The sequence below is a fragment of the Oncorhynchus masou genome, unplaced genomic scaffold (assembly GCF_036934945.1).
Source record: "Oncorhynchus masou masou isolate Uvic2021 unplaced genomic scaffold, UVic_Omas_1.1 unplaced_scaffold_531, whole genome shotgun sequence".
NCBI lineage: Eukaryota > Metazoa > Chordata > Actinopteri > Salmoniformes > Salmonidae > Oncorhynchus > Oncorhynchus masou.
Genome location: NW_027011718.1, coordinates 317,773 through 333,700, shown reverse-complemented (window position 1 = coordinate 333,700; position 15,928 = coordinate 317,773). Strand labels below are relative to the sequence as shown.

Below are 15,928 nucleotides of genomic sequence, written 5' to 3'. Positions count from 1 at the left end.
TTGTCAACGTGGATTCAACACTGTGTTTGAACCTAAAGTCAGTTGATTTAACATTAGATTGACTTGTCAACGTGGATTCAACACTGTGTTTGGACCTAAAGTCAGTTGATTTAACATTAGATTGACTAACGTGGATTCAACACTGTGTTTGAACCTAGTCAGTTGATTTAACATTAGATTGACTTGTCAACGTGGATTCAACACTGTGTTTGGACCTTAAAGTCAGTTGATTTAAAAGTTAAAATGTAGAAAGCGGAAAGAAAAGACAAACATTGTCCAGATTCCATTATGTTGATGTCTTTCTGTTAATCATCAGTTGTCCACGTTAATTCAACGTCATCACATTTGAGACTTTTTGTTGTTGTTGTTGAAATGACGTGGAAGCAACGTAGATTCAACCAGTTTGTGTCCAGTTGGAAAGGCTTGTTTAGATCCAAGTGGTAGTGATGTCATATCCTGTCATATTCTCTCTCTTTCTCTCTCTCTCTCTCTCTCTCTCTCTCTCTCTCTCTCTCTCTCTCTGTCTCCTGTCTCCTTTTCTTCTCTCTATCTGTCTCTCTCTCTCTCTCTCTCTCTGTCTCCTTCTCTCTCTCTCTCTCTCTCTGTGTCTCCTTCTCTCTCTCTTCTCCTCTCTCTCTCTCTCTTCTCTCTCTGTCTCCTTCTTCTCTCTTTCTCTCTCTCTCTCTCCTCTCTCTCTCCCTCTCTCTCTCTCTCTGTCTCTCTCTCTCTGTCTCTCTTCTCTCTCTCTGTCTCCTCTCTCTTTCTCCCTCTCTCCTCTCTCTCTCTGTCTCCTTCTCTCTCTCTGTCTCTCTCTGTCTCTCTCTCTTGTCTCTCTCTCTCTCCCCAGTCGGTGCTGTTGCTAGGTGGAATAGCGTTGGTGTGTCTGGCTCTGGATCTCCTCTTCCTCCTATTCTACTCTTTCTGGCTGTGCTGCCGACGACGCAAGACCCATGACGACACACGTTCTCACTCACACACACACCAGCCCCCCAACCCTGACTGCTGTTGTACAGCCTGGTGTGTCATCATCGCCACACTCGTCTGCAGGTTAGTGGTAACACACACACACACACACACACACACACACACACACACACACACACACACACACACACACACACACACACACACACACACACACACACACACACACACACACAGAGATCATCTCTATGATGACATTATATAGTATCCTCTATAAGGACATAGTTCTCCCAGTCTGTTGAAGATCAGCTCTATGATGACATTATATAGTATCCTCTATAAGGACATAGTTCAGCTCTATGATGACATTATATAGTATCCTCTATAAGGACATCGTTCTACCTGTCTGTTGTAGATCAGCTCTATGATGACATTATATAGTATCCTCTATAAGGACATAGTTCAGCTCTATGATGACATTATATAGTATCCTCTATAAGGACATCGTTCTACCTGTCTGTTGTAGATCAGCTCTATGATGACATTATATAGTATCCTCTATAAGGACATAGTTCTACCAGGGAGAACTGGGGGACCTGGGGGAACTGGGAGAACTGGGAGAACTGGGAGAACTGGGAGACTTGGGAGAACTGGGAGACCTGGGAGAACTGGGAGAACTGGGAGACCAGGGAGAACTGGGAGAACTGGGAGAACTGGGAGAACTGGGGGAACTGGGAGACCTGGGAGAACTGGGAGAACTGGGAGAACTGGGGGAACTGGGAGAACTGGGAGAACTGGGGGAACTGGGAGAACTGGGAGAACTGGGGGAACTGGGAGAACTGGGAGAACTGGGAGACCAGGGAGAACTGGGGGAACTGGGGGAACTGGGGGAACTGGGAGACCTGGGGGAACTGGGAGAACTGGGGGAACTGGGAGAACTGGGGGAACTGGGAGAACTGGGGGAACTGGGAGAACTGGGGGAACTGGGGAACTGGGAGAACTGGGGGAACTGGGGGAACTGGGAGAACTGGGGGAACTGGGAGAACTGGGAGAACTGGGAGACCTGGGAGACCTGGGGGAACTGGGGGAACTGGGAGAACTGGGAGACCTGGGAGAACTGGGAGAACTGGGGAACTGGGAGACCAGGGAGAACTGGGGGAACTGGAAGAACTGGGGGAACTGGGAGAACTGGGAGAACTGGGAGACCAGGGAGAACTGGGGGAACTGGGAGAACTGGGGGAACTGGGAGACCAGGGAGAACTGGGCGAACTGGGAGACCTGGGGGAACTGGGGGAACTGGGAGAACTGGGAGAACTGGGAGAACTGGGGGAACTGGGAGACCAGGGAGAACTGGGGAACTGGGAGACCTGGGAGAACTGGGAGACCTGGGAGAACTGGGAGAACTGGGAGAACTGGGGAACTGGGAGAACTGGGAGAACTGGGAGAACTGGGAGAACTGGGGGAACTGGGAGACCTGGGAGAACTGGGAGAACTGGGGGAACTGGGGGAACTGGGAGAACTGGGGGAACTGGGAGACCTGGGAGACCTGGGGGAACTGGGAGAACTGGGAGAACTGGGAGAACTGGGAGACCAGGGAGAACTGGGGGAACTGGGAGAACTGGGGGAACTGGGAGACCAGGGAGAACTGGGGGAACTGGGAGACCTGGGGGAACTGGGAGAACTGGGAGAACTGGGAGACCAGGGAGAACTGGGGAACTGGGAGACCAGGGAGAACTGGGAGACCAGGGAGGACAGGGGAACTGGGAGACCTGGGGGAACTGGGAGAACTGGGAGAACTGGGAGAACTGGGGGAACTGGGAGACCAGGGAGAACTGGGGAACTGGGAGACCTGGGGGAACTGGGGTAACTGGGAGAACTGGGGGAACTGGGAGACCTGGGAGACCTGGGGGAACTGGGAGAACTGGGAGAACTGGGAGACCAGGGAGAACTGGGGAACTGGGAGACCTGGGGGAACTGGGAGAACTGGGGGAACTGGGGGAACTGGGAGAACTGGGAGAACTGGGAGAACTGGGGGAACTGGGAGACACGGGGAACTGGGAGAACTGGGGGAACTGGGAGAACTGGGAGAACTGGGGGAACTGGGAGACCTGGGGGAACTGGGGGAACTGGGGGAACTGGGAGAACTGGGAGAACTGGGAGAACTGGGGGAACTGGGAGACCAGGGAGAACTGGGGGAACTGGGAGACCTGGGGAACTGGGGGAACTGGGAGAACTGGGAGAACTGGGGGAACTGGGAGAACTGGGAGAACTGGGGGAACTGGGGGAACTGGGAGAACTGGGAGACCAGGGAGAACTGGGGAACTGGGAGAACTGGGGGAACTGGGAGACCAGGGAGAACTTGGGGAACTGGGAGACCTGGGAGACCTGGGGGAACTGGGAGAACTGGGAGAACTGGGAGACCAGGGAGAACTGGGGGAACTGGGAGAACTGGGGGAACTGGGAGACCAGGGAGAACTGGGGGAACTGGGAGACCTGGGTGGAACTGGGGGAACTGGGGGAACTGGGAGAACTGGGAGAACTGGGGGAACTGGGAGACCAGGGAGAACTGGGGGAACTGGGGGAACTGGGAGACCTGGGAGAACTGGGGAGACCTGGGGGAACTGGGAGAACTGGGGGAACTGGGAGACCTGGGAGACCTGGGGGAACTGGGAGAACTGGGAGAACTGGGGGAACTGGGAGAACTGGGGGAACTGGGAGAACTGGGAGAACTGGGAGAACTGGGGGAACTGGGAGACCTGGGGGAACTGGTAGAACTGGGGGAACTGGGAGAACTGGGGGAACTGGGAGACCTGGGGGAACTGGGGGAACTGGGAGAACTGGGAGAACTGGGGGAACTGGGAGACCTGGGGGAACTGGGGGAACTGGGAGACCTGGGAGACCTGGGGGAACTGGGGGAACTGGGAGAACTGGGGGAACTGGGAGAACTGGGAGAACTGGGGGAACTGGGAGAACTGGGGGAACTGGGGGAACTGGGAGAACTGGGGGAACTGGGAGAACTGGGGGAACTGGGGGAACTGGGGGAACTGGGAGAACTGGGGGAACTGGGGGAACTGGGAGAACTGGGGGAACTGGGGGAACTGGGAGAACTGGGAGACCTGGGAGACCTGGGGGAACTGGGAGACCAGGGAGAACTGGGGAACTGGGAGAACTGGGGGAACTGGGAGACCAGGGAGAACTGGGGGAACTGGGAGACCTGGGGGAACTGGGAGAACTGGGAGAACTGGGGGAACTGGGAGACCAGGGAGAACTGGGGGAACTGGGAGACCTGGGGGAACTGGGGGAACTGGGAGAACTGGGAGAACTGGGGGAACTGGGGGAACTGGGAGAACTGGGGGAACTGGGGGAACTGGGAGACCTGGGGGAACTGGGAGAACTGGGGGAACTGGGGGAACTGGGAGAACTGGGAGAACTGGGAGAACTGGGGGAACTGGGAGACCTGGGGAACTGGGGGAACTGGGAGACCTGGGGGAACTGGGGGAACTGGGAGACCTGGGGGACCTGGGAGAACTGGGAGAACTGGGAGACCTGGGAGACCTGGGGGACTTGGGGGAACTGGGAGAACTGGGGGAACTGGGGGACCTGGGGGACCTGGGGGAACTGGGGGAACTGGGAGAACTGGGGGAACTGGGAGACCTGGGAGACCTGGGGGAACTGGGAGACCTGGGGGACCTGGGAGAACTGGGGAACTGGGAGAACTGGGAGAACTGGGGGAACTGGGGGAACTGGGAGAACTGGGGGAACTGGGAGAACTGGGGGAACTGGGAGAACTGGGGGAACTGGGAGAACTGGGAGAACTGGGAGAACTGGGAGACCTGGGGGAACTGGGAGAACTGGGGGAACTGGGAGAACTGGGGGAACTGGGGGAACTGGGAGAACTGGGGGAACTGGGAGAACTGGGGGAACTGGGAGAACTGGGGGAACTGGGGGAACTGGGGGAACTGGGGGAACTGGGAGAACTGGGGGAACTGGGAGAACTGGGGGAACTGGGAGAACTGGGGGAACTGGGAGAACTGGGAGAACTGGGAGAACTGGGGGAACTGGGAGAACTGGGGGAACTGGGGAACTGGGAGAACTGGGAGAACTGGGGGAACTGGGAGAACTGGGAGAACTGGGAGAACTGGGGGAACTGGGAGAACTGGGAGAACTGGGGGAACTGGGAGAACTGGGGGAACTGGGCCAGTTTCAGTAGCACAGTTGAAGCTGAATACTGCCGAACGGTTACAGTACACTGTATATGTGTATGATACTGTGAGTCATCAGGTCTGTATTTTGGGGAAAATCCCTGGAATTTCAGTGTTTATAGAACAGTTTCAACACCAAGGTCATTGACCCTGTAACCATAGTAACAGGGCCAGGAGGGGAAAGAGAGAAAGAGAGAATCTGCAGTGACTTTTTTAGTCTCTCTCTCTCTCTCTGTCTCTCTCTCTCTCTGTCTCTCTGTCTCTCTGTCTCTCTGTCTCTCTGTCTCTCTCTCTCTCTCTCTCTCCCCTCTCTCTCCCTCTCTCTCCGTCTCTCTCTGTCTCTCTCTCTCTCTCTCTCTCTCCGCCTCTCTCTCGTCTCTCTCCGTCTCTCTCTCTCTCTCTCTGGTATTCTGTCTGCTCCGTGTGAAGCAGTGTAATAGTGTGATACAGGGTGATGTCAGATTAGCTTAGTGTTTCTGAAATAGATTATTTAGGTCATATTGGACCCTTTGGCTGGCTGGGGTACACACACACACACACACACACACGTTATCATCACACACTTCCACACTGACTTGCATCTCTCTTGGCAAACACATTTCAAACACTACACTCTGCTTCCCTCTCTTTCTCTGTACCATTCGGTCTCTGTTCTCACCGAGAAAGGTTGCCATGGAGACAGCAGTAGATTTGATGCAGAGGGCATATTCATGATATAGTGAAGAGACAGGGAGCTGACTGGTGACTACATGGTAGCGATGTGTTTTGCAGGTTTAAATATTTGATGATTAACTGTTATAGTTGATGTTAAATATTTGATATTGAGCTCTTTCTTTCTCTCACTGTCTCTCTCTCTCTCTCTGTCTCCATCTGTCTCTCTTTCTCTCTCTCTGTGTCTCTCTCTCTCTCTCTCTCTCTCTCTCTCTGTGTCTCTCTCTCTCTCCCTGTCTCTCTCTCTCTGGCTGTCTTTCTCTCTCTCTGTGTCTCTCTCTGTGTCTCTCTCTGTGTCTCTCTCTGTGTCTCTCTCTCTCTCTCTCTCTCTCTCTCTCTCTCTCTGGATCTGTCTCTCTGGCTGTCTGTCTCTCTCTCTCTCTCTCTCTGGCTGTCTTTCTCTCTCTCTGTGTCTCTCTCTGTCTCTCTCTCTCTGTGTCTCTCCCTCTCTCTGGCTGTCTTTCTCTCTCTCTGTGTCTCTCTCTGTGTCTCTCTCTCTCTCTCTCTTTCTCTCTCTCTCTCCCTGTCTCTCTCTCTGGCTCTGTCTCTCTGGCTGTCTGTCTCTCTCTCTCTCTCTCTCTGGCTGTCTCTCTCTCTGGCTTTGGAAGACAGGATAGATTGACTCTGTAAGTCTCTATAGGACTATGACTGTAACTGTCCAACTCGTTTTTTACGTGTTCACAATGTTTACATGATTGTATGATGCAAGAAACCACTTTACAAAATAAAATGCATGACTATATATATTTTATACAACACTGCCCCTTTAAGGCTCTCCTGGAGGGTCTCTTGGACTAGAGGCTCTCCTAGACTAGAGGGTCTCCTAGACTAGAGGCTCTCCTGGAGGGTCTCCTGGACTAGAGGCTCTCCTAGACTAGAGGCCCTCCTGGAGGCTCTCCTAGACTAGAGGCTTTCCTGGAGGCTCTCCTAGACTAGAGGCCCTCCTGGAGGCTCTCCTAGACTAGAGACTCCTGGAGGCTCTCCTAGACTAGAGGCTCTCCTGGAGGCTCTCCTAGACTAGAGACTCTCCTGGAGGGTCTCCTAGACTAGAGGGTCTCCTGGAGGCTCTCCTAGACTAGAGGCTCTCCTAGACTAGAGCCTCTTTGGAGGGTCTCCTAGACTAGAGGCCCTCCTGGAGGCTCTCCTAGACTAGAGACTCTCCTGGAGGGTCTCCTAGACTAGAGGGTCTCCTGGAGGCTCTCCTAGACTAGAGGCTCTTTTGGAGGGTCTCCTAGACTAGAGGGTCTCCTCTCCTATAATTACCCTTCATTATATTAGTCAGACATGACTGGCCTTTAGACGTTAATGTGAATTATCCTTCATTATATTTATGTCATTAAAGTCCCATTAAAGTTTGGCTCCGTTTTCTGGCTTCTCATCAGCTTTGGGTTGGACATGTAGGCTGTAGGCTGTAGGTTGTAGGCTGAAGGCTGTAGGCTGAAGGCTGTAGGCTGTAGGCATTTCATCTCCACGGTGACATGAGGCTGTAGGCTGTAGGCATTTCATCTCCACTGTGACATGAGGCTGTAGGCTGTAGGCTGTAGGCTGTAGGCTGTAGGCATTTCATCTCCACTGTGACATGTAGGCTTTTTTATTTATTTACATGGAAAAATAGATTTTAATATTATTCCATTGTTGGCCTCTAATCCAATTTTGATCTGACTAATTGTTTGATATTGTGATTTATTTTATGTTTCCTTAAAAATCCTTCTTTAAAATGTATTTGGGATCGGTGTCCCTTCCTCGGGACGGTCGAGCTAACGTAGACTAATGCGATTAGCATGAGGTTGTAAGTAACAAGAACACTACCCAGGACATAGACATATCTGATATTGGCAGAAAGCTTAAATTCTTGTTAATCTAACTGCACTGTCCAATTTACAGTAGCTGTTACAGTGAAATAATACCATGCTATTGTTTGAGGAGAGGGGACAGTTATGAACTTGTAAAGTTACCAATAAACCAATGAGGCACATTTGGGCCGACTTGATACAGCACTTTGAACAGAAACTCAATGGTTCATTGGATCAGTCTAAAACTTTGCATATACACTGCTGCCATCTAGTGTCCAAAATATAAATTGCACCTGGGCTGGAATAATACTTTATGGCCTTTCTCTTGCATTTCAAAGATGATTGTTCCACTGGATGTCAGAAGGTGAATTCACCAATTTGTAAGTCGCTCTGGATAAGAGCGTCTGCTAAATGACTTAAATGTAAATGTAAATGGTAGAAAAAAAATACAAACAAATTTTGTATTTTTTTTTTGTATTAATTTTTACCAGATCTATTGTGTTATATTCTACTACATTCCTTTCACATTTCCATAAACTGTGTGTGTTTCCTGTCAAATGGTACCAATAATTTGCATATCTTGCTTCAGGTCCTGAGCCACAGGCAGTTAGATTTGGGTCATTTTAGGCAAAAATTGAAAAAAAAAAGGGGCTGATCCTTAAGAGGTTGTCTCCTCCCCCTTCTTTAACCCGTCTCCTCCCCCTTCTTTAACCCGTCTCCTCCCCCTTCTTTAACCCGTCTCCTCCACCTTCTTTAACCCGTCTCCTCCCCCTTCTTTAACCCGTCTCCTCCCCCTTCTTTAACCCGTCTCCTCCCCTTCTTTAACCCGTCTCCTCCCCCTTCTTTAACCCGTCTCCTCCCCCTTCTTTAACCCGTCTCCTCCCCCTTCTTTAACCCGTCTCCTCCCCCTTCTTTAACCCGTCTCCTCCCCCTTCTTTAACCCGTCTCCTCCCCCTTCTTTAACCCGTCTCCTCCGCCTTCTTTAACCCGTCTCCTCCCCCTTCTTTAACCCGTCTCCTCCCCCTTCTTTAACCCGTCTCCTCCCCTTCATCTACACTGATTGAAGTGGATTTAACAAGTGACATCAATAAGGGATCATAGCTTTCACCTGGATTCACCTGGTCAGTCTGTCATGTTCCTAGTGTTTTATACACTCAGTGTAAACATGTACACACACACTACACACACACTACATACACACTACATACACAATACACACACACTACACACACACTACACACACACTACACACACACTACACACACACTACACACACACTACACACACACACTACACACACACTACATACACACTACACACACACTACGTACACACTACACACACACTATGTACACTTACAAACACACTCCTCTGTTTCTGAGGCAGCACTGACCTCACGGAGTGAGAGAACACGCTTTTACCTATATCCTTCTCTCTCTCGCTCTCACGCTCGCTCTCTAGCTCTCACGCTCGCTCTCACGCTCGCTCTAAAGCTCGCTCTCTAGCTCTCACGCTTTTTTCTCTCTCTCCATGTATCTCTCTCCCCATCTCTCGTCTTCTCTCTCCCATCTCTCCTCTCTCATCTCTCCTCTCTCTCCCCCTCTCTCTCTCCCATCTCTCGTATCTCTCTCTCTCCCATCTCTCCTCTCTCTCCCCATCTCTCCTCTCTCTCTCCCATCTCTCCTCTCCCTCCCCATCCCTCCTCTCTCTCCCATCTCTCCTCTCTCTCCCCATCTCTCCTCTCTCCCCCATCTCTCCTCTCTCTCCTCTCTCTCCTCTCTCTCCCCATCTCTCCTCTCTCCCATCTCTCCTCTCTCTCCCCATCTCTCCTCTCTCTCCCAATCTCTCTCTCTCTCCCCATCTCTCCTCTCCCTCCCCATCTCTCCTCTCCCTCCCCATCTCTCCTCTCCCTCCCCATCTCTTCTCTCTCTCCCATCTCTCCTCATCTCTCCTCTCTCTCTCCCATCTCTCCTCTCTCTCTCCCATCTCTCCTCTCTCTCCCCATCTCTCCTCTCTCTCCCATCTCTCCTCTCTCTCCCCATCTCTCCTCTCTCCCCCATCTCTCCTCATCTCTCCTCTCTTTCCCCATCTCTCCCTCCCTCTCTAAGCGGATGGAGGAAGTCATTAAATCCTCTGGTAGAAGGAGGCATTAGAACAGGGAGAATAAACGGAGTGAGGAAGAGAGCTTAAAGAGAGAAAGAGAGGGAAGAGAATTTGTTTGATTCTCCCTCCCTCTTCCTTCCATTGTCTAGCATATGCATTCCTGCCTCCCTCTCTCCCTCCCTCCCTCCCTCCCTCCCTACATCTCTGTGGTATAACAATATGAGGTCCATCATAGAACTCTGATTAAACCACAGAACTCTTTTAATGGGTGGACACAGACGCACACACACACACACACAGACACACAGACACACACACACACACACACACACACACACACACACACACACACACACACACACACACACACACACACACATGGTTTAACAGGGGGTAGTGTAGTTAATGAAGTGCTAGAATGAAGTGCTATACTGATGGTTCTAAATGTGTGAGGGCAGTTAACCTATAGAAGACATTATTACAGACAGTTAACCTATAGAAGACATGATTACAGACAGTTAACCTATAGAAGACATTATTACAGACAGTTAACCTATAGAAGACATTATTACAGACAGTTAACCTATAGAAGACATTATTACAGACAGTTAACCTATAGAAGACATTATTACAGACAGTTAACCTATAGAAGACATTATTACAGACAGTTAACCTATAGAAGACATTATTACAGACAGTTAACCTATAGAAGACATGATTACAGACAGTTAACCTATAGAAGACATGATTACAGACAGTTAACCTATAGAAGACATTATTACAGACAGTTAACCTATAGAAGACATTATTACAGACAGTTAACCTATAGAATACATTATTACAGACAGTTAACCTATAGAAGACATTATTACAGACAGTTAACCTATAGAAGACATTATTACAGACAGTTAACCTATAGAAGACATTATTACAGACAGTTAACCTATAGAAGACATTATTACAGACAGTTAACCTATAGAAGACATTATTACAGACAGTTAACCTATAGAAGACATGATTACAGAGTTAACCCATAGAAGACATTATTACAGAGTTAACCTATAGAAGACATTATTACAGACAGTTAACCTATAGAAGACATTATTACAGACAGTTAACCTATAGAAGACATGATTACAGACAGTTAACCTATAGAAGACATGATTACAGAGTTAACCTATAGAAGACATTATTACAGACAGTTAACCTATAGAAGACATTATTACAGACAGTTAACCTATAGAAGACATGATTACAGACAGTTAACCTATAGAAGACATGATTACAGACAGTTAACCTATAGAAGACATTATTACAGACAGTTAACCTATAGAAGACATGATTACAGACAGTTAACCTATAGAAGACATTATTACAGACAGTTAACCTATAGAAGACATTATTACAGACAGTTAACCTATAGAATACATTATTACAGACAGTTAACCTATAGAAGACATTATTACAGACAGTTAACCTATAGAAGACATGATTACAGACAGTTAACCTATAGAAGACATTATTACAGACAGTTAACCTATAGAAGACATTATTACAGACAGTTAACCTATAGAAGACATTATTACAGACAGTTAACCTATAGAAGACATTATTACAGACAGTTAACCTATAGAAGACATTATTACAGACAGTTAACCTATAGAATACATCATTACAGACAGTTAACCCATAGAAGACATTATTACAGACAGTTAACCTATAGAAGACATGATTACAGAGTTAACCTATAGAAGACATGATTACAGAGTTAACCTATAGAAGACATTATTACAGAGTTAACCTATAGAAGACATGATTACAGAGTTAACCTATAGAAGACATGATTACAGAGTTAACCTATAGAAGACATTATTACAGGAGTTAACCTATAGAAGACATGATTACAGACAGTTAACCTATAGAAGACATTATTACAGCCAGTTAACCTATAGAAGACATTATTAAAGACAGTTAACCTATAGAAGACATTATTACAGACAGTTAACCTATAGAAGACATTATTACAGAGTTAACCTATAGAAGACATTATTACAGACAGTTAACCTATAGAAGACATTATTACAGACAGTTAACCTATAGAAGACATTATTACAGACAGTTAACCTATAGAAGACCTTATTACAGACAGTTAACCTATAGAAGACCTTATTACAGACAGTTAACCTATAGAAGACATTATTACAGACAGTTAACCTATAGAAGACATTATTACAGACAGTTAACCTATAGAAGACATTATTACAGACAGTTAACCTATAGAAGACATTATTACAGCCAGTTAACCTATAGAAGACATTATTACAGACAGTTAACCTATAGAAGACATTATTACAGACAGTTAATAACCTATAGAAGACATTATTAGAGACAGTTAATAACCTATAGAAGACATTATTACAGACAGTTAACCTATAGAAGACATTATTACAGCCAGTTAACCTATAGAAGACATTATTACAGACAGTTAACCTATAGAAGACCTTATTACAGACAGTTAACCCATAGAAGACATTATTACAGACAGTTAACCCATAGAAGACATTATTACAGACAGTTAACCTATAGAATACATTATTACAGACAGTTAACCTATAGAAGACATTATTACAGACAGTTAACCCATAGAAGACATTATTACAGACAGTTAACCTATAGAAGACATTATTACAGACAGTTAACCCATAGAAGACATTATTACAGACAGTTAACCTATAGAATACATTATTACAGACAGTTAACCTATAGAAGACATTATTACAGACAGTTAACCTATAGAAGACCTTATTACAGACAGTTAACCTATAGAAGACATTATTACAGAGTTAACCTATAGAAGACATTATTACAGACAGTTAACCTATAGAATACATTATTACAGACAGTTAACCTATAGAAGACATTATTACAGACAGTTAACCTATAGAAGACATTATTACAGACAGTTAATAACCTATAGAAGACATTAGAGACAGTTAATAACCTATAGAAGACATTATTACAGACAGTTAACCTATAGAAGACATTATTACAGCCAGTTAACCTATAGAAGACATTATTACAGACAGTTAACCTATAGAAGACATTATTACAGACAGTTAACCTATAGAAGACATTATTACAGACAGTTAACCCATAGAAGACATTATTACAGACAGTTAACCTATAGAATACATTATTACAGACAGTTAACCTATAGAAGACATTATTACAGACAGTTAACCCATAGAAGACATTATTACAGACAGTTAACCTATAGAAGACATTATTACAGACAGTTAACCCATAGAAGACATTATTACAGACAGTTAACCTATAGAATACATTATTACAGACAGTTAACCTATAGAAGACATTATTACAGACAGTTAATAACCTATAGAAGACATGATTACAGACAGTTAACCTATAGAAGACATTATTACAGACAGTTAACCTATAGAAGACATTATTACAGACAGTTAACCTATAGAAGACATTATTACAGACAGTTAACCTATAGAATACATTATTACAGACAGTTAACCCATAGAAGACATTATTACAGACAGTTAACCTATAGAATACATTATTACAGACAGTTAACCTATAGAAGACATTATTACAGACAGTTAATAACCTATAGAAGACATGATTACAGACAGTTAACCTATAGAAGACATTATTACAGACAGTTAACCCATAGAAGACATTATTACAGACAGTTAACCTATAGAATACATTATTACAGACAGTTAACCTATAGAAGACATTATTACAGACAGTTAACCTATAGAATACATTATTACAGACAGTTAACCTATAGAAGACATTATTACAGACAGTTAACCTATAGAAGACATTATTACAGACAGTTAACCTATAGAATACATTATTACAGACAGTTAACCTATAGAAGACATTATTACAGACAGTTAACCTATAGAAGACATTATTACAGAGTTAACCCATAGAAGACATTATTACAGACAGTTAACCTATAGAAGACATTATTACAGACAGTTAACCTATAGAAGACATTATTACAGACAGTTAACCTATAGAAGACATGATTACAGACAGTTAACCTATAGAAGACATTATTACAGACAGTTAACCTATAGAAGACATTATTACAGACAGTTAATAACCTATAGAAGACATTATTACAGACAGTTAACCTATAGAATACATTATTACAGACAGTTAACCTATAGAAGACATTATTACAGACAGTTAACCTATAGAATACATTATTACAGACAGTTAACCTATAGAAGACATTATTACAGACAGTTAATAACCTATAGAAGACATTATTACAGACAGTTAACCTATAGAATACATTATTACAGACAGTTAACCTATAGAAGACATTATTACAGACAGTTAATAACCTATAGAAGACATTATTACAGACAGTTAACCTATAGAATACATTATTACAGACAGTTAACCTATAGAAGACATTATTACAGACAGTTAACCTATAGAATACATTATTACAGACAGTTAACCTATAGAAGACATTATTACAGACAGTTAACCTATAGAATACATGATTACAGACAGTTAACCTATAGAAGACATTATTACAGACAGTTAACCTATAGAAGACATTATTACAGACAGTTAACCTATAGAAGACATTATTACAGACAGTTAACCTATAGAAGACCTTATTACAGACAGTTAACCTATAGAAGACCTTATTACAGACAGTTAACCTATAGAAGACATTATTACAGACAGTTAACCTATAGAAGACATTATTACAGACAGTTAACCTATAGAATACATTATTACAGACAGTTAATAACCTATAGAAGACATTATTACAGACAGTTAACCTATAGAATACATTATTACAGACAGTTAACCTATAGAAGACATTATTACAGACAGTTAACCTATAGAATACATTATTACAGACAGTTAACCTATAGAAGACATTATTACAGACAGTTAACCTATAGAATACATGATTACAGACAGTTAACCTATAGAAGACATTATTACAGACAGTTAACCTATAGAAGACATTATTACAGACAGTTAACCTATAGAAGACATTATTACAGACAGTTAACCTATAGAAGACCTTATTACAGACAGTTAACCTATAGAAGACCTTATTACAGACAGTTAACCTATAGAAGACATTATTACAGACAGTTAACCTATAGAAGACATTATTACAGACAGTTAACCTATAGAAGACATTATTACAGACAGTTAACCTATAGAAGACATTATTACAGCCAGTTAACCTATAGAAGACATTATTACAGACAGTTAACCTATAGAAGACATTATTACAGACAGTTAATAACCTATAGAAGACATTATTAGAGACAGTTAATAACCTATAGAAGACATTATTACAGACAGTTAACCTATAGAAGACATTATTACAGCCAGTTAACCTATAGAAGACATTATTACAGACAGTTAACCTATAGAAGACCTTATTACAGACAGTTAACCCATAGAAGACATTATTACAGACAGTTAACCCATAGAAGACATTATTACAGACAGTTAACCTATAGAATACATTATTACAGACAGTTAACCTATAGAAGACATTATTACAGACAGTTAACCCATAGAAGACATTATTACAGACAGTTAACCTATAGAAGACATTATTACAGACAGTTAACCCATAGAAGACATTATTACAGACAGTTAACCTATAGAATACATTATTACAGACAGTTAACCTATAGAAGACATTATTACAGACAGTTAACCTATAGAAGACCTTATTACAGACAGTTAACCTATAGAAGACATTATTACAGAGTTAACCTATAGAAGACATTATTACAGACAGTTAACCTATAGAATACATTATTACAGACAGTTAACCTATAGAAGACATTATTACAGACAGTTAACCTATAGAAGACATTATTACAGACAGTTAATAACCTATAGAAGACATTAGAGACAGTTAATAACCTATAGAAGACATTATTACAGACAGTTAACCTATAGAAGACATTATTACAGCCAGTTAACCTATAGAAGACATTATTACAGACAGTTAACCTATAGAAGACATTATTACAGACAGTTAACCTATAGAAGACATTATTACAGACAGTTAACCCATAGAAGACATTATTACAGACAGTTAACCTATAGAATACATTATTACAGACAGTTAACCTATAGAAGACATTATTACAG

At 43.9% G+C, this 15,928-nt stretch overlaps 1 protein-coding gene across 1 annotated transcript in view; it reads left to right on the top strand.

Moving 5' to 3' along the window:
- LOC135535912 (protein tweety homolog 3-like) overlaps nt 1-15,928 on the top strand; it is a 95,938-nt gene that overhangs the window by 35,496 nt on the left and 44,514 nt on the right. Inside the window, 1 exon segment of the mRNA XM_064962312.1 lies at nt 848-1,047. Coding sequence (XP_064818384.1) covers nt 848-1,047 — 200 coding nt within the window.